Source organism: Halichondria panicea, chromosome 10, assembly GCF_963675165.1.
Source record: "Halichondria panicea chromosome 10, odHalPani1.1, whole genome shotgun sequence".
Taxonomy (NCBI): Eukaryota; Metazoa; Porifera; class Demospongiae; order Suberitida; family Halichondriidae; genus Halichondria; species Halichondria panicea.
Window position 1 is genome coordinate 2,141,842 of NC_087386.1, and position 20,674 is coordinate 2,162,515.

The 20,674-nt window shown below is 44.9% G+C and overlaps 3 protein-coding genes across 3 annotated transcripts; 2 read left to right on the forward strand and 1 right to left on the reverse strand.

The window, feature by feature from the left end:
• Nucleotides 1–44: 44 nt before the first annotated feature.
• Nucleotides 45–10,187, reverse strand: LOC135343392 (FK506-binding protein 15-like). The gene is made up of 27 exons (XM_064540393.1): nt 9,946–10,187; nt 9,522–9,634; nt 9,252–9,306; nt 9,103–9,172; nt 8,959–9,033; nt 8,766–8,864; nt 8,510–8,587; nt 8,087–8,158; nt 7,966–8,034; nt 7,675–7,868; nt 7,354–7,561; nt 6,691–7,029; nt 6,182–6,523; nt 5,776–5,870; nt 5,153–5,427; nt 4,728–4,864; nt 4,201–4,356; nt 3,834–3,986; nt 3,271–3,462; nt 2,776–2,991; nt 2,350–2,515; nt 2,060–2,170; nt 1,612–1,761; nt 1,176–1,553; nt 855–1,017; nt 581–659; nt 45–307 (listed from the first exon to the last, which is right to left on the reverse strand). Exons 1-27 carry the CDS (start codon nt 10,002–10,004, stop codon nt 227–229), a joined length of 4,125 nt encoding a protein of 1,374 aa, XP_064396463.1. The 5' UTR covers nt 10,005–10,187; the 3' UTR covers nt 45–226.
• Nucleotides 10,188–10,242: 55 nt separating this feature from the next.
• LOC135343394 (peroxiredoxin-6-like) lies at nt 10,243–12,274 on the forward strand. The gene is made up of 6 exons (XM_064540396.1): nt 10,243–10,416; nt 10,578–10,743; nt 10,882–11,010; nt 11,383–11,456; nt 11,654–11,726; nt 12,039–12,274. The coding sequence occupies exons 1-6, from the start codon at nt 10,331–10,333 to the stop codon at nt 12,162–12,164; spliced, it is 654 nt and encodes a 217-aa protein (XP_064396466.1). The 5' UTR covers nt 10,243–10,330; the 3' UTR covers nt 12,165–12,274.
• A 92-nt stretch (nt 12,275–12,366) lies between these two features.
• On the forward strand, nt 12,367–19,706 carry LOC135343393 (dynamin-1-like). Its single transcript, XM_064540394.1, has 16 exons — nt 12,367–12,654; nt 12,852–12,925; nt 13,215–13,364; nt 13,478–13,681; nt 13,813–13,911; nt 14,411–14,571; nt 14,802–14,944; nt 15,472–15,604; nt 16,408–16,614; nt 16,990–17,147; nt 17,396–17,558; nt 17,780–17,895; nt 18,094–18,226; nt 18,481–18,796; nt 18,971–19,193; nt 19,478–19,706. The coding sequence occupies exons 1-16, from the start codon at nt 12,491–12,493 to the stop codon at nt 19,545–19,547; spliced, it is 2,514 nt and encodes an 837-aa protein (XP_064396464.1). The 5' UTR covers nt 12,367–12,490; the 3' UTR covers nt 19,548–19,706.
• Nucleotides 19,707–20,674: the final 968 nt, after the last annotated feature.

Here is a 20,674-nt window from a genome sequence, read left to right on the forward strand (position 1 = left end):
TGCTAAACTTATGTCACTATTCCCTATAATGCATTTAACACATGTTATTGACAATATTATAATTTAACGCAAAAATGTTAATCCACAAAAAAGTAATAACAAGAACAATGTCATAATTAATGCTAAGAAAAACATTCAGTAGAAATCAACACACTCAGTGACACACACACACACTCTTAGTTCAGACTACACATAAGACAAACTCCTAAAGTAGGCTGCACAGTTCCTAACTCAGCCAGTCCAGGTCATCATCATCATCACCAAACAATGGGTCTTGTATCTTAGGGGGCTTGCTCTCGGTGGCATCCTGCACGAGGGAGGGGGAGGGGAGGGGGTAGTTTGATACACACATACATAGAGACAATGACAGTTCCACTCTTAACACTTGCTAACATATAACCAGTGCACATATAAATAGAGCTACATGTACTGTATAGTGTTGGTAAATCGTATACCCATCACACTAGCACATAGTTAACAGCATGGCATTGCACTACATTGAGCAGTTAAATATATAAATTGTGTAGGGCAGTTATTAGGATGTACGCTACATTTTACAGCTGCTAAGTGCACTCTATACCTTGGCTCCCGGAGACACAAACAGGTTGTTCTCGTCACTGCCCAAATCGAAGCCTCTCTTCTCTCCAAACACAGCAGAACTGCAGCACAATGACAGAACAAAAACAGTTGAACACTACACACTGAGGAGATCTAACTTAGGTATATACATTTAGGGTACCACACAACATAATACACTAATCTCAACTTTCAACGAAAATTACGAAGTACACAGTTCTACTGTACAACATACGGCCATACAGTTTACTAGCAAACACACCCACACCCACAATCACCTCAGAGCAGCTTTCTCTGCTTGACTCATCTCCTTAGCCCCAATCTTGGGGGAGGGTGTAGAGGGCGTGACAGCTGCCTTGGGGGTGAAGAACATGTCATCCTCTCCCTCGTCATCAGAGCCAAACAGACCACCTCCTCCTTCGGGAGCCTTGGGGGGCGTGTCTGGAGAGAGAAGGTGAGGTAAATATCACTAACAGACGTGATAGTAATGTTTTATTGTTGAGCTCCCTGTCACTGTAAATTTCGACAGGTACACCATGTTTTTGTTTTTCGACTGAACAGCATGTCTGTATAAGCCTTGTATTTTGAACTATACGCACCTTCAGGTTCGTCGTCAGATGGCATCGGTGGAGGGGTGGTGGCCTTATACTCCAACGCCACATTCGGTTGTTCATCACTGGCAGCCTCCACAACAGTTGGTTCGTTTTCGGGAGGGGGTGGTGTTGGATTAGTGGGTGTGGCTTGTTCATTAATGGGTGTGGCATGGTTGGCAATAGGTGTGGCCTCGTCCCTATTGGGTGTAGTTTCTTCTGGAGGAGGCGTGTTCACAGGAGGAGGGGTAGTCTCGACTATAGGTGATACAGGTTTGTCCGGAGGGGGTGTGCTAGGATGAGGGGGGTTGGCTGGGTTGTCCTGACCAACAGGAGGTTCCCGAGGCTGATCTTCACCAGTGGGTTGCTCACGCATACCTGTGAGAGCTGTGTGGAGTGTGTGGGCATGTGTGTGAGGAGTGTGTGTGTGGGGGGGGGGGCGTACCTTCATCATCCTCGGACCCACTCTCCCACTCGTCACTGCTCTGCCCATCATCACCGTCCACACTGTCACTGTCCTCTGGAGGGGGAGGGGGGGACATGCTTAAAGGGGGCGGGACCATCGTCATAGGGGGAGGGGCTCGAGAGTCTTCTCCTACACAAGCAAGGATAAATCACATTTGTACAGATGCATTAACCACTCGCCATAATAATAATAATAACCTTGACAATCAGTCAAAATCCACATTTGAAAGTTTAATAATGAACATAACGGCCACTCCAAGCGTTACCTCCAGCTAGCATAACACGGGATGTTTACTGATCCACTGCTAGACAATGCAACACTGCTGTAGTCACAGTTATGGGCATAATACTAAACAGGCCTCACTTTTAGTGTGCACAGGAGGAATTATTTAGCAGGCAATGGAGATACATGTGTACATGTAACACACCTTCAGGCTGTCTCTCCTCAATCAGGTCAATGTTTTGTTCACTCTCGACTGGAGGGGGTGTGGCCTCACGCTGTACAGGGGGCGTGGCTTCAGGTTCCTCCACAACAGGTTCTATAGGAGAAAAGTAGTATCAATAATAAAAAAGCAATAATACATTGTAGTTGACATAAAATTGTACATATTTTTGGGTTTTTCTTCCTACATGTATTAAAGACCTGCTGTTGTACAAGCTCTAACGCTCTAGCCCAATCCTAATTATAACCTACTGGTTGCACTAATAATCAACACACCTTCTTCTGGCTCTGACTGTTCAGGGGATTCCCCCTCCCCCTCATCCCCACTCTCCTCCTCGTCACTCTCCTCTTCCTCTGTCTCCTCATCACCTGACGACTCGGCAGCTGCTGCTCCACTCTTGAGTGGTGTGCTGGCACCAGAGAGGGCCTTCAGTGTGATCTCCTGCAAGGGGAGAGGAGGGATAAAGGCACAAGTGTGTTTCTACTGTAGTACAAGTATACAGTGTACATACAATTATGTAGGTACAGCAACATCTGTACAAGCTCCTGCTCCTATGAGGCATGAGGTCAATATGCTTGAACCGTACCAGTGTATAGTACATGGCCTGTAGTTACAGCAGTGCCTAATTACTGTGAACTACTAACTTTAAATGCATCAACTTTAGTATAGCATTACATTGTATTGCCATGCTAACAGCCCACCTTGATGACGTTCACCAGTATGGCGAGTATCTCCTTGGACTCAAACGATTCTTTGCTCTTGAACTTCCCAGCTAGTGTCTGATATGATTGGTTCATAATGGCCTTGATCCTTGTACCCACGTCCTCACCACCCTGTCCACCAGAAGTGGGTGAAGCCTCGGCACGCCCCGCCTCCTTTCCTCGGAGGTAGCCCTCATCTCGAGCAGAGGACATTCGCTATAAAACGAGGCAAAGTGAGTTTCATGACCCAGTGTTACAAGGCACGGTGTACTGTAGTAGGTACAGGATCTGGTGGAGTACAGTGAAACCTGTCTATTGTGGTTACCCTATAATACTAGCCCATGAAGTCCCATAGCATGTGTGTAGACCTGTATTAGCAAGCCACCTCTTTATTAGCAAGCCACCTTTTTATTACAGCTACTATTGGTCTGATTTCACTGTACCTCGTACTAGTACATGTAACAACATCATCACAAGATGCTGTTTTTAACAAACCTGTTCCAGTTGACTCATTTTCTCCCGTGCCTCACGTTCTATCTCCACCAGCTGTTTCTTAAGCCCCTCCTCCCTGGTATGGGCGGCACCAAGCTCCACCTCCATACGAGAGCCTACCTCCTGACTGCTAGACAGTTGATCTCTGGCCTCCCTCAACTGAGCACTGGCATCAGATCTCTTCAGCGTCTCAATCTGTTGGAGGGAAGGGCTAGTCAAAGACAGAGCAAACACAAGCTGATAGCAACCATTCGTAACTACCAGGCAAATAACCATACCACAACTATTAGTCTTACAATCAACAAAACTCTTCTCAATGCCATTCTACAGGACCACGCTTTTACTGCTAACACATCTTATAGATCTCACTTGAGTGTGTTTAACAGGGCTTAGGGACTCTGTTACACTAGCAATTTCCTGAACATCCCATAAAACCCTATCACATGGTACACATACATGGTCAGATCAAAGGTCTTAGGGGGCACCAAACCCAAGGGCTAAGAAATCTCACAGTACCATACATGTAGATTGCCCATGATCTCCCTACTAGTCCCCCCTCTGGTTACCTTGGCAGTGGCCTCTGCCAGCTGGGCCTCCAGCTGCTTGTACTCGTCCTGCAGGTCAGAGTGCTTCCTCCTCCAGCGATCCTCCGCTTGACTCACCATACGCTCACTCTTGACACGCCACTGCTCCTCTAGGTCACGCTCCACCTGTGCCACCTGTAGCCATGGCAATAGAGGAAGCAAAGGTAGACTAGAGGATAGGACTGTATTGAACAATCATACAAGTAATTATTGAGTAGATGAAATTAGCTATAGCTACAGTACTTGTGATTGGTTAAAAAAAGTTTAAAATTGTTTGGGAGATTATAACTTTTGTCACACACACTCACACCCATCACCAACACACACCCACACACACATAGACACACACCTGTTCAGAAACAGCTGAGTTGGCGGACTGCTTCTCCCTGCGCAGTTTATCCTTGAGCTTAGTGAGCTCTCCCTCGTGGGTCATCTTGAGGTCCTCCATCTCACTCTCATGTTGCTGCTTCAGTGAGGACAGCTTCTTCTTACGATCGGACATAGCCTGAGGGAAGGAGGAGGGGCAGTTACTATTGACCATGGCACTTCACTACATGTAGTGTATCCATTGTATTCAGACAATCAAGTGTGTATGCCATTATCTCTTCACCATCATAGGTTTTTAGCTACACTAGCAGACACAATAAACCATACGTGCTACTATCTCCCACTTGTAGCACACATTGTATTCTAGACAATTAAGCCCATTATTCAGCTACACACACTATCAAGCACACACACACTACCCTACACCCCCTCACACTTGTAGCACACACACACACACACACACACACACACACACACACACACACACACACTACCCCCCCACTTCTAGCACACACACACCCACTACTCCCCCACTTCTAGCACACACACCTTCTCCAGTGACTCCCTCTCTCCCTTGACCTCAGAGAGCTCATCTTGAGCAGCTGTCAGGTCAGTCTTGTATCTCTTGGCTGATATCTTCTCCTCCTTCAGCTCTAAGCTCACCGTGGACAGACGAGCACTCACCTCTGTGTGTGGGGAGAGAGAGGAGGTTTGCAAATAGTCTGTATAAGTACGTACGGTATATACACAGCTGCAGGGGTTTTACTGGCGAGGCTAATAGCCATGGCATCTTAAAAGACAAGCAATGAAACAAAAAATGTGTTTAAGTGCTATAATAAGGTACAGTGTACATACACCCTCTGCTCAGTATAATATCATATCATACACACGCGTACGTATGCAGTAAAAATTAAGTTCTAGCCCTTACAGTAAGCACACTACAGTCAGTACAATACATGTCAGTATACATGTACCTTCGTACTGCTGCTTAGCGATGGTCCACTCTTGTGCGTTCCTGTGAGACTCTGTCACTGCCGTGGCCAGTTGACCCTTGAGTTCACTCTCAGACTGACGAGAGCTGGTGAGCTCCATTTGGAGTGCGCTCAGCTGTGCCGTTGCCGAGCTCAACTCTGTTGACATAGAAACCTTCTCTTGTTCGAGAACCAACACTCTAGATTGTGATGAGGCTGTGGTGGACTTGAAGGCATCGTTCCTTTGCTCAAGCATGGAGTTGCTCTGTTCAACAAACCTGAGTGAGGGAGTGGGGAGAGAAAAAGATAATTTGTGTTAGGCTATTCTCTGGCTACATACAGTACATGTAGTTAGGCCCATGTGTATACACTATAATATGTACATTCACATGTATATTCTGAATGGTGGGTTTCAGGCACTTTGAAAGGCGCATAATCTAAACACAAGGTCTGCTGTATAGCGAGTGATTTTCGTGAGTAAAAAATATCGTTAGCTTCATTATGTGCACTGTGTTTGAGGTCAGCTTAACTTGCCCACGAATATAACGAATATTTTACCTTACGAAAATTACCCGCTATAAGATAATTGAACTGCACACAACAGATGCTCTTGCAGTGTCTAGTACCTCTGGTTCCTCTCAAGCAGCTCTGCTATCTTCATGTTCTGTGTCTCAATGCGTGCACTCTTCTCAAACACGTCCTTCTTCAGATGCTCGTTCTCCTACATGATGGGGGGAGGAGGTTGATATACACGCGTACACAATAACAACTGAGAAAGATACGTTTATAGAAGACATAGAGTATTAATAAATAGTGAACGTCCATAAATTAAAATCTGTTGGTCCAATAACGTTAAGTTTATGATTTTCTGAAAGCTTAGAGAGAGGCCGTTTAGTTAAGATCAAAAAAGGCTTTTGAGCCTATTTTTGACAAAATACCACGAGGGGGATCGAGTAGTACAGCAAAAAAAGTTACCAAAAACTGACTTTTACACATGTAGCTATCGGTATAGACTACCTAGACTCCACCCACCTGTATCATCCGTTGGAAGTTATGCAGTAGCACAGTTGCCTCCATATTGGGCGTGGTCCTGTCTCTAATGGCAACGGTCCCACCACCACCACCACCACTCACTTCCTCACGTATCTTGTCCAACTTGCCAGAGATTTCCTCCATCTTGCTGCTCAGTTTGCCCACTTCCAGTCGGACCTCCGTCTGTTCTCGTCTCGTCTCGCTGAGGAGGGTGGTGCTAGCAGCTGTGTCCGAGTGTGGGGAGGGTGTGGGAGCGGGAGGTGTGGGGGCGGGAGGGGGTGGGGGTTGCCCGTAACCACCCATCATCGGGTTCGGCATGTAAGGATTCTGTTGCTGGTACGGCTGTGTGTGTGTGTGTGCGTGTGTGTGTGTGGGCTGTGAGTGGGCTGTGTGTGTGTGTGTGTGTGTGTGTGTGTGTGTGGAGGAGGAGGAAGTATAACTAGCAGATACATTTAATGATTCACGTACGTTAACAAAATTAGTTAAACAAAAGGGCTTATGAAACGTACCTGTTGGCCGTAAGGTGTCTGTTGTTGTTGGGCCATTAGTCGTTGCTGTGGCGACTGGTACAGGGAGAGCTGTTGGCCCATTGGTCCACCTCCCATCGGCTGTGACATCATTGATGACATCATAGGCTGCTGCTGATGTGACATCATTGGCTGTGACATCATAGGCTGTTGCTGTGACATCATCGGTTGTGACATCATTGGATTGCCCATACTGCCAGGCATTTGCTGTTGGGGCATTCCCCCTTGAAAGCCCTGGGGATTTCCCTGTTGGTAGTTCTGCTGTACAGGGTTGGTCTGTTGTTGTTGCTGCTGTTGCGGCAACTCTCCACTCGCAGAAGACTACAATGGACACAAAGTGAACACAGTAGCTAACATCGTAGCTATACCCAAAAAAACTCTAGCTCCCGTATAGAGGGTTAATTAATTTTTGTATATGGTGGAAATTTGCGTATTTAGAGCATTACGCTGAAAATTAAAACTGCAAAATTATTTGGCGCAATAGGTTCAAAGTTAACTATTCTGAGCTGTACAAATACTTAATTGGAGAGTTTAACGAAATTATCCGCTATACAGTATAATATCCACGTACACAGCATTAATTAACTGAAAGGAATTGGACTCTGAAAGGCTGGAATGGAACAGAAACACACACACAGAACCCACCCCCAGGTCATCGTCTACTCTGCCACCCGGCTGATTGGCTACGATCATCATCGGCTGTCCCATCTTGGATATTCGAGAGAGGATCTGACTCCTCTGACTGCTGTCGCTCTCATCCATTGAGGCGGACATTTTGTCCTCGATTGTCTGGGTTCGATCGCGGATGCTAGAGCTACGTGGCTTTGTCTCTGGAGTGGGTGGAGTCTCGGCACTGTGGGGGGGAATAAATAATCAGCGAATATATTACGTACCACTCAACAAAAAATGTCCAGCTATACAATAAATTAAATACACCGAATATGCTCGTTTATTAATTCATCTCACAGAGGGAGTGGTTGCTGAAACTCTGCCTCCTTTTCTTTGGTAAATTTGACCTTCCTCAGATCCACCTCGAAGATAAGAGTGGCATTTGGGGGGATTCTACCAGCGACTCCTTGTACTCCATAGCCGAGAGAAGGGGGGATCACTAGGAGACGCTTGCCTCCCTTGGACAAACCCACCATACCCTCGTCCCAGCCCTGTGTGTGGGCATCAGTGTGATATGTGTGGGTGGGTGTCAGTGTGATATGCGTGTGTGCGTGTCAGTGTGATGTGTGTGTGGGGAGAGTGCGTTACCTTGATGACTTTTCCTTTGCCAACTTTGAACTTAAACGATTTGTCCGTACTGGCGTTACTATCAAACACCTGCAACATCACATGATAGTCACATGAGCACTCATCAGTGCATGAAACATACCTTTCCAAAAGTGTTATTCTCGAGAACCCATCCAGTGTACTTCACATCCACCGAGTCACCTTTGTCCACCGACTGTGGGGGGTCATACATGGGGGGGGGTTATGTGGGGGTCACATATGGGGGGGTCGTGTGGTATGGGGGGTCGTGTGGGAGGGGAGGTCATGTGAGGATAGGGAGGGCCTCAACCACATAAGAACAATGCAGCACTCACATACAACCAAGGTTCACAGGTATCATTGTTAGCTCACACAAGTATCTGCACAATCTGTACACTAACTAGGTTGGATTTGATGAAAATTTTAATTTTAAATGCAGCATCTGATTAGGTCTTTTTTTGAAATTGACTCAAGTTATGGCCGGTCAAAGTTAGTCCACCTATTACTCCTAAGAAGTGAGCATGCATGGCTACATGTATCTTCTTACCTGACCCTCTCCAATGACCAGGTCTTGCTTGATTAGTGATAGACTACCTCCAGCCATGACCGCCTTGCATACCGCCACCTGGAGGGGATAGTGTGAACAGTTAAGCGTAGAACAGTATCATAGCTGCAATAATACTCTAATACATAGAGGCTGTGTTTCAAGTTCTAGTTTGAAATAATTATGTATGCAGCATAAGACAGCAGTACGTTTGTATCCTACAAAACAAGACTTTTTGTTTGTAGCAGTGGTTGGCTACCTGCTTAGCAATCTTTGCTGCATCGTCATCAGAGGCGAAAAGGAAGGACCAGGCCTGTCTCTGGTCGTCATAGAAACTGGCATAGTTGTTGGCTTGGACCTGCAGAGAGAAAAGAGAGGTCATCAAATACAACTTTCCAAACACAATTAAGTTAATAATAGTGTAGAGTAAAAGCATGGTCATGTGGTCTCACAGTGTAGGAGAAGGTGGAGTCTATCCTGGCTGTGGACACATGCTTCTTCTGTGACACATACACCAGCAGCTTGTACTGCAGAGGGTAAGAACAGCCTTGATACACAGTGCACCTCGTACATAAGTAATGTGTTGTGAGACTTACATCCTTGGTAGAGTGCTGACCAAGCACTGCACAGCCCAGCTTGCCCTGAGGTACGTACTTGCCGTCAACACTGTGTGTGGTGTGTGCGTAGAGGGTGGTGTGTGTGTGTGTGTGTGGTGTGTGTAGTCCCCCTTATGGTATAAACTCACTGTTTCTGTGCCTCGATTGCAGCTGCCACTAATAGCTGAGGGGCGTCTTGAGAGCCTATCGAATGAATATCATTTAATGAGTAACCGTGTGACTGTGAATGTGCACATACAAAAACTCATCAATACATGTACATGTAACTGCAATACAGTAACTGAAGTACACTACTCTCAAGGTAGTACTAAAGCAATGACACCTCCATTGTACAGACAGGTGAGAACGTACTAAGAACTTAAAAACCATTAATAATACATTTGCATAATTATGCATACCTCCTTTGCTTTGTTTCTTTGACGGTTGTTTTGGGGCAGTGTATTTGAGCGATTCTTTCCCACCGGCCGAGGCTGAGGTGGGTTGTCCGAAGATGGAGGCCAGCCCAGACCCACTGAAGGGGAGAGATTAAGAGGATTACTACATGCAAGCATAACAACAATATTTCTGTAAACACACACATGCACATGCGCACACAATGAATTTCCGATACACTTGTTTTAAAAGCAAATAAACGTCTCTCCACAACATACAGAATGCATAATTACATGATGTAGTTACGTTTTTATTTAGAGTAGCAACAAAAGGAAATTTAATTATTATAATTATTAATAATGTTAAAGCCGATTAAGTCAGCGGGCAGTGTGTAGTGCCAGTGTGTAATGCAAGCACACAGCACAGTAATCAATGTGAATGAGCCCTCACCCAGAGGAGGGCATGAACTGGTCGTCATCACTGTCTGGTAGAGAGAACATTGAGGTCATTGGGACTTCCCCTAATATACAGCTTCTCTTTATACAGGGAGTTCAGCTTCTCTTGCTGCAGACCAGATGTGTAGAGTATCAATGCTTTAACCAGCTTCTGAGGACACAGTACAGTAGCTACCTAGCTTTACAAGGCTCGTAGAGATACAGACAGTCCAGCTAACTAACTCTAGGAACACTGAAAGTTAGTTTTCACGTGACAAAAAAGGGGGCAGGGCTGCTCATTTTATTCATCACTCACGTCGTAATTTTCCACTTTTGCATTCCTGCCCCTTGCACCTCTGCTCAAGAACAACTGTTGTCTTTAGCTCTGAAAAATAGCCAAAATGCCGAACCTTGGAGACGTTTTCCCTAACTTTGAAGCTGACACCACCATTGGACCCATCAAGTTTCATGACTTCCTTGGAGACAGGTAAAACTAGCTAGATGTACGTGTGAGCTTTGTGATACTTTTTTCTTTTTTTTTCTTTTTTTTTCTTTTTCTACTCTTCAGAATCGTGCTTGCAAAATAGAGCATTAGCTAAATGCAAATACTTTCAAATGCAGGTATTGATTTTTTTATTTCTCATCCAGCTGGGGTATTCTGTTCTCTCACCCTGCTGACTACACACCTGTGTGCACCACAGAGCTAGGAGAAGTCGCTAAACTCCTTCCAGAATTTGCGAATCGCAATGTAAAAGTGATTGCTGTCTCATGCGATGATGTGGAATCTCACAAGGGATGGATTGGCGATATCAAGGTATGTCTGCGTTATGTGTGTTAACAAAATAATCAGCAACTGTCTGTAGGAATGTTTTAGAGTACTTATTGATACGTACATGTAGCTCATTGAAGTATAGATGTAGTTGGTGAACATTTCTCTTATTGTGTTGTATAGGCTTACAAAAAGCTGGAAGCCTTTGAGTATCCTATCATCTCCGACCCTAGACGTGAGCTTGCAATCCAACTGGGCATGCTGGATCCGGTTGACAAGGACAAGGCTGGGATGCCAGTCACTGCTAGGGCTGTAAGTGCATATACCTGTGTGTTGCAGTTACTGCTAGCATACCTGTGTGTACCTGCAGACACTACACACTCTATGTTGAGGCTATAGAGTAGAGATGTGTTGGGTATATGTTGAAATTGAAAGTACATGTGCAGTGCACTATCAGTGTTATTATAGAAGCCAGTGTTGTGATTAGTGGTCACTTCTGTGCCCTTGGGACTTCTCCTGCTGTTTGACCTCTCGTCGTAACATTATTCATTTGTCCAAGACAATCGTGTCCATATTGCTGAGGTGTATAATGCATGGGTGTGGGGTACGTGTTACAACACACTAATGCATACCTGGGTAATGGCGCCATGTAACCACATGCCAATGGTTCCTCTCCCTGCTCAGGTATTCATTGTGGGACCTGACAAGAAGCTCAAGCTCTCACTCCTCTACCCAGCCACCACTGGAAGGAACTTTGTGTGAGTATTGGTTGTCCCTGTAATAATATATCCCATGTCTTATAGCTGCAAATTAACTCCACAAAATTACTAAGCGCACTAGTTGCAAGGCCAGTCTAACAGTCAATGTATACACTACCTATCAGTGGAATTTCATAGCTTGTGCTAGCCCTTTTCCTGTTCACGCATAATTATGACTTTGTGTTCTCTGTCTGCAGCGAGATTATCCGTGTAATCGACTCTCTTCAACTGACAGCCTACAAAAAAGTGGCTACCCCAGCCAACTGGACGGTAAGCCTACACTGTATGAGGACCAGGTGGTGCATGATTGCCTGTAATATCTTTGAGGTCCAGTAAATCTGATAGTGGTCTGTTTGCAACCAGAGCCGACCTTTACAAGATTATGTTGCTCCCCACGTACCCATTGGTTAAGTTGTGTAGCTATGTGCATGTGCAAAGCATTTGTAAAATGAGGGCTCCAGCTAAAATTGACGCAAATTACTAAAGTAACATTTACAAGCAAGAATAGGTTGTTGACCACATACTCTATTAATTTTATGGCTATCAACCACTGACTCCTCCCCCTCCTCCACATACACACAGCAAGGTGAAAAGTGCATGGTTCTGCCCAGCGTTTCTAAGGAGGATGCAGAAAAGCTCCCCGGGTACGAGGCAACAGCTGTTCCCTCGGGAAAGAACTACATGCGATTGGCCGACCAGCCAAAGTGAACTGAAAAATGTACTATCAAGAACAATTGAGGGAACTGAGAACAATTTTTGCTTGTTCAATTTTAGTTGTCAAAAAATACTTCAAAAACAAGTTATGTTTGAGGTGTAAACGCCCTTTAGTACTTGTATTCGAAGTGTAAACGCCCTTTAGTACTTGTATTCGAGGTGTAAACGCCTTCTAATGATTCCAGTGGTTAATTTGAGGTGGGCGTGGTGGAACTAACCCTATTTGGGCAAGCACAAAGAAAGAGTTGATCATCAAAGAGCACAGTGTTTCTCTTGGCTTTAGTGACAGTACAGGTATAGCTAGTATCTAAGTAAGCGCGATGTCGTGGAACGCGGGCATGGAGGAGCTCATCCCAGTGGTGAACAAGCTTCAGGACGCTTTTGCAGCCATTGGAATGCAAGCCCCCATCGACCTGCCTCAGATAGCCGTGGTGGGGGGCCAGAGTGCTGGGAAGAGCTCTGTGCTGGAGAACTGTGTGGGAAAGTATGTCACAAGGGTAGCTATGGTTGTACAGTGGTGTTGATTAGCCTCGTTTACATTGGGCCTAGCGCCTGGGGCCGGGGGGGAGGGGCCCCTTGAAAATACTAGTCTGTATTGTTTTTATGGGTGTCTAAACGTTGCTATATGTTTACTGCATCTATTAACCTGCTCTTCACGACTCCTATCTCTCAATCATGCAGGGACTTCCTCCCGAGGGGGTCGGGTATTGTCACCAGGAGACCACTCATCCTGCAGCTCATGCATGCCAACGCAGGTGACCTAGCGTCAGTGTGTGTGTTTGTGTTTGTTTGTGTGGACTGTGTGTGTGGGAACATGAGCTTTACTTGGCTGTGGCTTTATAAGGGGCATTTCCTTATGGTGATAGATTGAGAGTACATACGATATGAACACACAACTAATTAACTATTTCACAAATTAATTTTAGAATAATTGGGTGAAAACAAAACAATTGTTACAACCTTTTTTATGCTAAAATTGCTTCGTACAGACAATGATAGTATATTGAGGGAGCTTGTTTAATGCTTGTTCTTGTACACACACAGAGTGGGCGGAGTTCCTCCATCAAAAGGGCAAGAAGTACACTGATTTTAACGAGGTACGTCGTGAGATTGAAGCGGAGACAGACCGCATGACAGGCAAAAACAAGGGGATTTCCCCCGTACCCATCAATCTGCGAGTGTACTCTCCCCACGGTGAGTGCTGTGACATGTACACACAGTACGTTGCTATAGAAATTGTGAACTGTACCAATTTCGATATTACTGACTCCACTCTCAATAATTAGACAACCCCCCCCTCCCCATAGTGCTCAATCTGACGTTGGTGGACCTCCCAGGGCTCACTAAAGTGCCTGTGGGCGATCAGCCTGCAGACATAGAGTTTCAGATCAGGGACATGCTCAATCAGTTTATCACTCGGGATAATTGCCTCATCCTAGCCGTTACCCCCGCGAACTCTGACCTGGCCAACTCGGACGCCCTCAAGCTAGCTAAGGACGTTGACCCTACTGGTAAGTGTGTGTGCAAGCGTATAGTTTACACGTGTTGATTACAACAATGAATCATGTTTCAACACTTTCATTGAACTCGATATGTATCTCAATACACGTTATGTCACTCTTTGTTGCCTCCTCTCCTCTAGGTGTTCGTACTATTGGTGTGCTGACCAAACTGGACTTGATGGACGATGGCACTGACGCTAAAGACATACTCGAGAACAAGGTGTACGCTCTCAGGAGAGGTGAGTCTCATCATGGATACTCCTTTGGGTTATTGGGTTTATAAGGCAGTCTCGTAGTATATATAATTGAGGATATGGATATGGATTGGTATTATTATGTTTTGTAGTATAACAAGGGTATGGATCAGGGGTCAGAGTGACAAGTAAGTACCGCTGTGGCTTTAGTGTGTGTGTGTGTGTGTGTGTGTGTGTGTGTGTGTGTGTGTGTGTGTGTGTGTGTGTGTGTGTGTGTGTGTGTGTGTGTGTGTGTGTGTCCTGTAATAGTTGAGGCTTCTGCAGTACTTGTGTGTTTGAAGGTCATTGAAAGGACTACTTGATTGACCTTTGTACTGTAAATATGTTGTACTTATAGAGGCTTCTTCGTAAATGTAATGGTTATACTGGCAGATCATTCCATTGTATAATGCATGGTAATACTTCAGAGCCTATTAGCTCACTAGTTATGTAACACTGGAGCACACCCCCTGACACACCCCCTAACACACCCACCTCGGCACAGGTTACGTTGGAGTTGTGAATCGTAGTCAGAGGGACATAGAGGGCAAGAAAGACATCAAAGCTGCCCAAGCTGCAGAGCGCAAGTTCTTCCTCAGTCACAGCTCGTACAGGCACATGGCCGACCGAATGGGCACCAACTATCTGCAGAAGACCCTCAACCAGGTCTGTGCACCAATAACAATGTCATGTGTCATCAGAAAAGCAAATGTCATTAAGTAGAACGCTACTGAGTGCATGGTACCCACCCGTCCAAGACTGTAGATACTTATGAATTAACTGTGTGTGTACGTATACATGCAGATCTAAATCTGTAATCTTCTCACTTTTTTCACGTACATTGTATACCTTTGAAACCCCTCCCACACACCACGCTAACTCCTCCCCCTCCCTAGACGCTGACCAACCATATTCGAGAGACACTTCCCTCGCTGCGCTCCAAGCTCCAGTCAGAGGTGCTCAACATGGAGAAGGAGGTGGAGGAGTACAAGAGGTTCAAACCCAACGACCCCGGCATGAAGACAAAAGCCATGCTCACGTAAGAGGGTGTGGGGTGAAGATGCACCCTCCACTGGGTTAGGGGATAGCTATAATTATGCTCTGTGTATTTTGATAGTAGATATTAATTAGCTTTCAAAATGCATACTGTATAGCACGAAATTTTCGAGGGGCTTAATTTTCGTGGATTTCGTGGGTTAGCAATCCTACACGAAAATTAAGTCCACGAAAATCGTTCTTTACCTGCTATAACGTGCAAGATTTAAAGGCGTGGCTTCCGGTAAGCAGTCATTCCGCGAACATTGTGCAACGAAATGGCTTTTAGAGGCCAATCCACGAAATATAAGTGCCTCGAAAATTTCACGCTATACGGTATATGAGGATCAAAGCTTACCGATTGTGATGCATTTGGAGAAGCATATTGATAAGCTTTTTATTGAAGCGCACAATTTTAGAATTGTTTGATATACATCACTGTACATGTAGCTGCTACCCTTAAGTCACCTTCCAGTGCCATGTACTGTACATTGCTCAAAATAACTATAATGATATCTCTATTTCCAACAGGCTTGTGCAGAACTTTGGAGTTGATTTCAATCACCGCATCAGTGGAGGAGCCACGGAGAAGATGACTGAACTGTCGGGGGGAGCTAAGATCAACCGAATCTTCCATGAAAGGTTCCCCTTCGAGCTAGTCAGGGTGAGGGCTGCTAAAATAAGATAGTAGGTCTCCTCCATAGAGGCCATTTAAGTATTAGTTACTGCCCAGCACGAGTGCAATATATGGCATGTTGCACGAGGGCGCCTTCAATAACTAACTTGTTGCCCAATGACGTCAAACTCTTCTGAGTTTTTCCCTGTAATAAAAGACATGTGTTTTGAGTGGAATTTCATGAATTCCATAGTAAACTCGTAGGTTTTCTTCCCACAACTATTGCAAAGGTAGTAGCGTGTAAAACAGACCAAATGAGTTATTGAATGGGAGGGTGGGGCATAAGCCCCAAAAGCAGATTTCTTTCATGAAATCTACTGCACAGTGCAAGTGCATATAATAACCCAGTGCAATCTGTCATAATAATACACTTGACAGCTATGGTAGTGATGCAACATGCCATATACAGAGCACTGGATTGCTTTGATCTGCCCACTCACTGGGCAACAATTCCCAATAACACTACAGTATACAGTTGTATGGAGGCCATTTACGTATCTAATATTCTCTGTTTACTAACAGTAGGTACAGTTGTATAGAGCCATTTAATTCCCAATAACAGTAGTTTATATTGTGGGTTTCTAATATCCCCATTAGCAGTATGTACATGTAAGAAACATGTAGGAAACATGTAGGCAACATGTAGAAAACAGTTGTAGAGTCCATTTTATGAATGTAGGCCTCCTTTTAGTTTAGCATCAAAGACTTAATTCCAACGCACATTAGCTGATTGTTTGCTGATAGTGGTAACATGTTCTTGCTCGTACTTGCCCCTCCCCTTCCTGCTGCAGCTTGAGACTGATGACAAGGAGTTGCGTAAGGTGATCACCATCTCCATCAAGAACCAGCTTGGAGTGAGGGTGGGGCTCTTCACACCTGACATGGCCTTCGAAGACGTTGTTAAGGATCAGATACGAAAGCTTGTGCAGCCAGCCATGAAGTGTATTGACATGGTCTCCACGGAATTGGGGGAGGTCGTTCAAAAATGTGGGGAGGGGGTAAGTTACTGTACATGCATTCTAACTTCTACTGACTTTGGTTTGTCCAATTTCACAATTAAAATTGGGCTAGTGAAGTGTTTAGATCTGTGATTGCTTTCGAGTATAATTTCTCTAAATTGAAAGTTGTATTTCTGGATCACATCTGTTAAGATTACTGTGTTGCTTACAAGTTTTCTCCCAAAAGGAGTGTTTCAGTAGTTAACTTAGAGAGCCACTTAGTAGAGAGCCTGAAACTTGTGTTAGGAGTCCAATTTTAAAATGAAGTAGATATCTGACAAGCCAGATTTACCTTTGGTATTTCACTGCATGTACGTGTAGTTACAGCTTTGAAGAATGCGTTACTATGGTTATTGACCCCTCCCCCACACACAGATGGGCAAGTTCCCCCGGCTGAGAGAGGAGACAGAGCGAGTACTGACCACCGTGCTCAGGGAGCAAGAGCAGTTGTGTAAAGAACACGTGAAGTTGCTGGTGGATATAGAACTAGCCTACATGAACACTAACCACCCTGACTTCATCGGCTTTGACCGGTAAGGTCTGGTACATGTACTTGTGTGTGTGTGCAATGGTTGAACATGTGGTATGGTCTTTTGTAAGGCTGTTCGAGGTATGTAACACACTCTGTGTTTAGTACTGTAGATCAAGAGCACTGCGACTTCTACAATCGTACACTAGCTGTACATGCATGCCTATGAGTTTATGTACAACATTACTGCAGTAGTCATGCTTGTGTCAGTATATAGCTCGTGTAACCACACCTACCCCCCCCCCTCTCCAGGGCGTCCAAGAGTAAGGACTCTAAGCGTGGATCCAAGCAGGTCGGTAACCAGGTCATCCGTAAAGGTTGGCTGAGCATCCCTGTGTCTCTCATCAAAGGATCCTCACGAGACTACTGGTTTGTACTGACTGCCGAGGGACTCACCTGGTACAAGGACGATGAGGTACGACCGGCTAGGGTCTCATTCACATTCTACTTGTTTGATTCCCGATGTTAATCGTAGCTACAAAACATTACTAATAAGCTACACACGCTCTGCCAACCCTAACAAGTGTACAATTTTTGCAGTAATCAATATAATTATACATTATACGTGTGTAATCTGAACTGTATATTCATTGCTCTGTGTTTGATTCCATTCTCCCATTCTCTATTCCGGTACAGGAGAAAGACCAGAAGTACTCGCTGCGTACTGATGAGATGCGTGTGAAGGATGTGGAGGCGGGACGGTTCTCTCTCGGGAAGAAGTTTGCATTTGCCCTCTTCTACAACAATGGGAAGTGAGTCATGGCTGCCCTCGGCAACTACAAGCTATATGATTACATCACTCTTGTACTCAACTGTACGCTCTGTATTTCTGGAGTCTGTTTTACTACATAAATTTTATACATAGTAATATTAAATATTAATGTCTTCATATCACATTATCAGAGCTACCCTCTAGCTCTTATGACCACACCCACTGCCCACCCCCTCAGAAACATCTACAAGGACAAACAAGAGGTTGAGTTGGTCGCTCACTCGGAGGATGAGGTTGATAGTTGGAAGGCTTCTCTCCTCAGGGCAGGAGTCTACCCAGCCGCCTCTGCATCAACAAGGAGCAATGAACCCGTAAGTCATAGGGGGGCGCTTGTGTATTGAAGGCCTTGTTTTGACATCCTATGAGAATACCTTGTGTGCACAGAAGCTCTTGGGATGATTTAACAGTGTTTATTGTACTGTTTGTGTAGGTTGGATATTATTACTGCTTTCTTAAATTACACAGTTGCTTGTTTATAGCCATTATCGTGTTCTTACCCCCCCCATGTACCCCTGCATAGGACCCATTGTCACGTTCTTACCCCCCCCATGTACCCCCTGCATAGGACCCTGAGCTAGGCTCCATCGATCCTCAGCTTGAGAGGCAGATTGAGACAATCCGTAATCTCGTGGAGTCGTATTTTGGCATCGTCTCCAAGAGTGTTCGTGACATAGTGCCCAAGGCTATTATGCACATGATGGTCAACTTCCTCAAAGAGTACCTTGCCACGGACCTACTGCCCATGATCTATGCAGCTGGTAACCAAGATCAGCTGATGGAGGAGAGCACTCAAGCGGCACAGAGGAGGGAGGAGATGATCCGCATGTACCATACCTGCAAAGATGCACTGACACTGATATCTGAGGTCTCAACTAGGACAAGTGAGTGTGTGTGATGTGGTGTGGTGTGGTGTGGTGTGAGTGTGTGTGTGAGTGTGGGTGAGTGTATGGGTGTAAGTGGTACTATAGTGCTAGTGCTGGTGAGTGGGTGGTGAAATAATCGACAATATACATGGTGTATTATAGAATTGGTATCACATGATATCACCCCCACAGTGCACACCCCACTCCCACCCCCTGTGTTGGTGGAGGACTCTGACTCGTACAATCCTCCGAAGCCTTCTGTACCCTCGTCAGCGGCAGGTGGTCCCCCACCCCCCTCACGCCCCTCACGTCCCGGTGTACCTAGCCGACCCTCCGGTAGTGGACCATACTCTCACCCCTCCGTACGCCAGAGCAACTCTGGGTCCACCCTATCTGATCGTCCTAACATTCCTAGGTAAGGAACAGCCCCTACATGCATGCGTATACTTTACACATGTTAGTGAATGTCTGTCTATAGTGGGTGTCTGTTTTTTCATCAGAGTCTGTTGTTTACATCCACCCCCACACACCCCCATCCTTGTATTGTCTAGTACCAAGAGTACTTATACCAAGACTACATAAGTACAATGTACTCTTACTAGTATCCATAGGCATTTACTGTGCATACTACTCCATGTAAGAAGCTAAAGCTCTGGTGATCCCTATACACCCACTCTTTTCTTTCCCTCCTCTCCTCAGGAGACCGACTGGTTCTCCTAGTCCCAGACCAGTTCCACCACGACCCAACGTGCCACAGAGGCCCAAGTGAACTGATCTAGTGATTAGCTAATTAGGATTAGTGAAGCTGCTATATAAGTGTATAGAGATTGTTGTTATTTATGTATAGCTGTTTACAAGTCTCCGTTTGTGCGAAAACTGTCGTTACATGTGTTCACTTTTTATTGCAAAAAAGTGTTGTTGAAAATTATTGTGGACACAATTAAACGTGTGTACCTAGATTTAGGTGTCTGATGTAGGTGGTTTCATTTCTATAGATCTATTTCCTGACCTGACCTGACGTCGGTTTCATTTCTATAGATCTATTTCCTGACCTGACCTGACGTCATGATCACATGCTTCAACATACGTGTACGCCACATTGTTATAATTATGCATGCATGATCACACACTTACAATTCATTTCCTTTATATAAGCAACATGCACTACAGTGAGTTTATTCTGCACTACATCATTAAGTAGTATGTCTGACAGTGATGAACCGAGGAGAGAGGGGTATCCATCCAATCCGTATCCCTACCCCCTTAAAAGTGATGAGCCCTACCCCACTGTAGTCGTGGTGACGTCTAACCATCACAACATGACACGTACTGGTGTAGCCAATAGACAGGATCGAGCAATCGAAAAGCAGACAGCTAAGCGTCAAGCAAAACCAATGATGGAACTACCAAGTAGCGATGAAACGAACTCTAATAAATGTTGTACTTTAATTTAGTCATTATTGTCAATGTGTTAATGTGTCTCTTTACCGTAATGATACAATTCCGATCGTGTTGTTGATGGCGATTATTGATTTTCTTTCCAGCTATCAATCGATCGATACTACAATCAATTTGTGACAGCAATAAATTCCGCACCATATATACGTAATGATAATATTATGTACAGTGCCCATGCAGATGTCTACATCATAGTACATGACTCCGAGTCTCAACTTGTTGGAAATCAGTTTACCGTACACCTCTGAGGCCTCAAATAACTGAAAAACTGTCTCTAGTAAATGTTTTGCACTATAATAAATGTGGTAAAAGTGTAATCATTGTATGCAGCCAGTAACTATGTACTGTCATCATTGTATGTATATAAACTAGCTTATCATGTTGGTGCAACATTCCTTGGCGCTATAGGCATAGGCTACGTTCCAAGGTTTTACCTTT

What these genes read in the sequence shown, in the direction of transcription:
- LOC135343392 (XM_064540393.1), bottom strand. Translation starts at nt 10,004, where the DNA reads ATGACCTCAATGTTCTCTCTACCAGACAGTGATGACGACCAGTTCATG. An exon ending in GCAGAGAAAGCTGCTCTGAG is followed by an intron (nt 660 to 854) that starts GTGATTGTGGGT and finishes ATTGTGCTGCAG; the next exon opens with TTCTGCTGTGTTTGGAGAGA. An exon ending in TTGTGTCTCCGGGAGCCAAG is followed by an intron (nt 308 to 580) that starts GTATAGAGTGCA and finishes TCCCTCGTGCAG; the next exon opens with GATGCCACCGAGAGCAAGCC.
- LOC135343394 (XM_064540396.1), top strand. Translation starts at nt 10,331, where the DNA reads ATGCCGAACCTTGGAGACGTTTTCCCTAACTTTGAAGCTGACACCACC. An exon ending in TGCCAGTCACTGCTAGGGCT is followed by an intron (nt 11,011 to 11,382) that starts GTAAGTGCATAT and finishes CTCCCTGCTCAG; the next exon opens with GTATTCATTGTGGGACCTGA. An exon ending in CTACCCCAGCCAACTGGACG is followed by an intron (nt 11,727 to 12,038) that starts GTAAGCCTACAC and finishes ACATACACACAG; the next exon opens with CAAGGTGAAAAGTGCATGGT.
- LOC135343393 (XM_064540394.1), top strand. Translation starts at nt 12,491, where the DNA reads ATGTCGTGGAACGCGGGCATGGAGGAGCTCATCCCAGTGGTGAACAAG. An exon ending in TCCCCTTCGAGCTAGTCAGG is followed by an intron (nt 15,605 to 16,407) that starts GTGAGGGCTGCT and finishes TTCCTGCTGCAG; the next exon opens with CTTGAGACTGATGACAAGGA. An exon ending in CTCTTCTACAACAATGGGAA is followed by an intron (nt 17,896 to 18,093) that starts GTGAGTCATGGC and finishes CCACCCCCTCAG; the next exon opens with AAACATCTACAAGGACAAAC.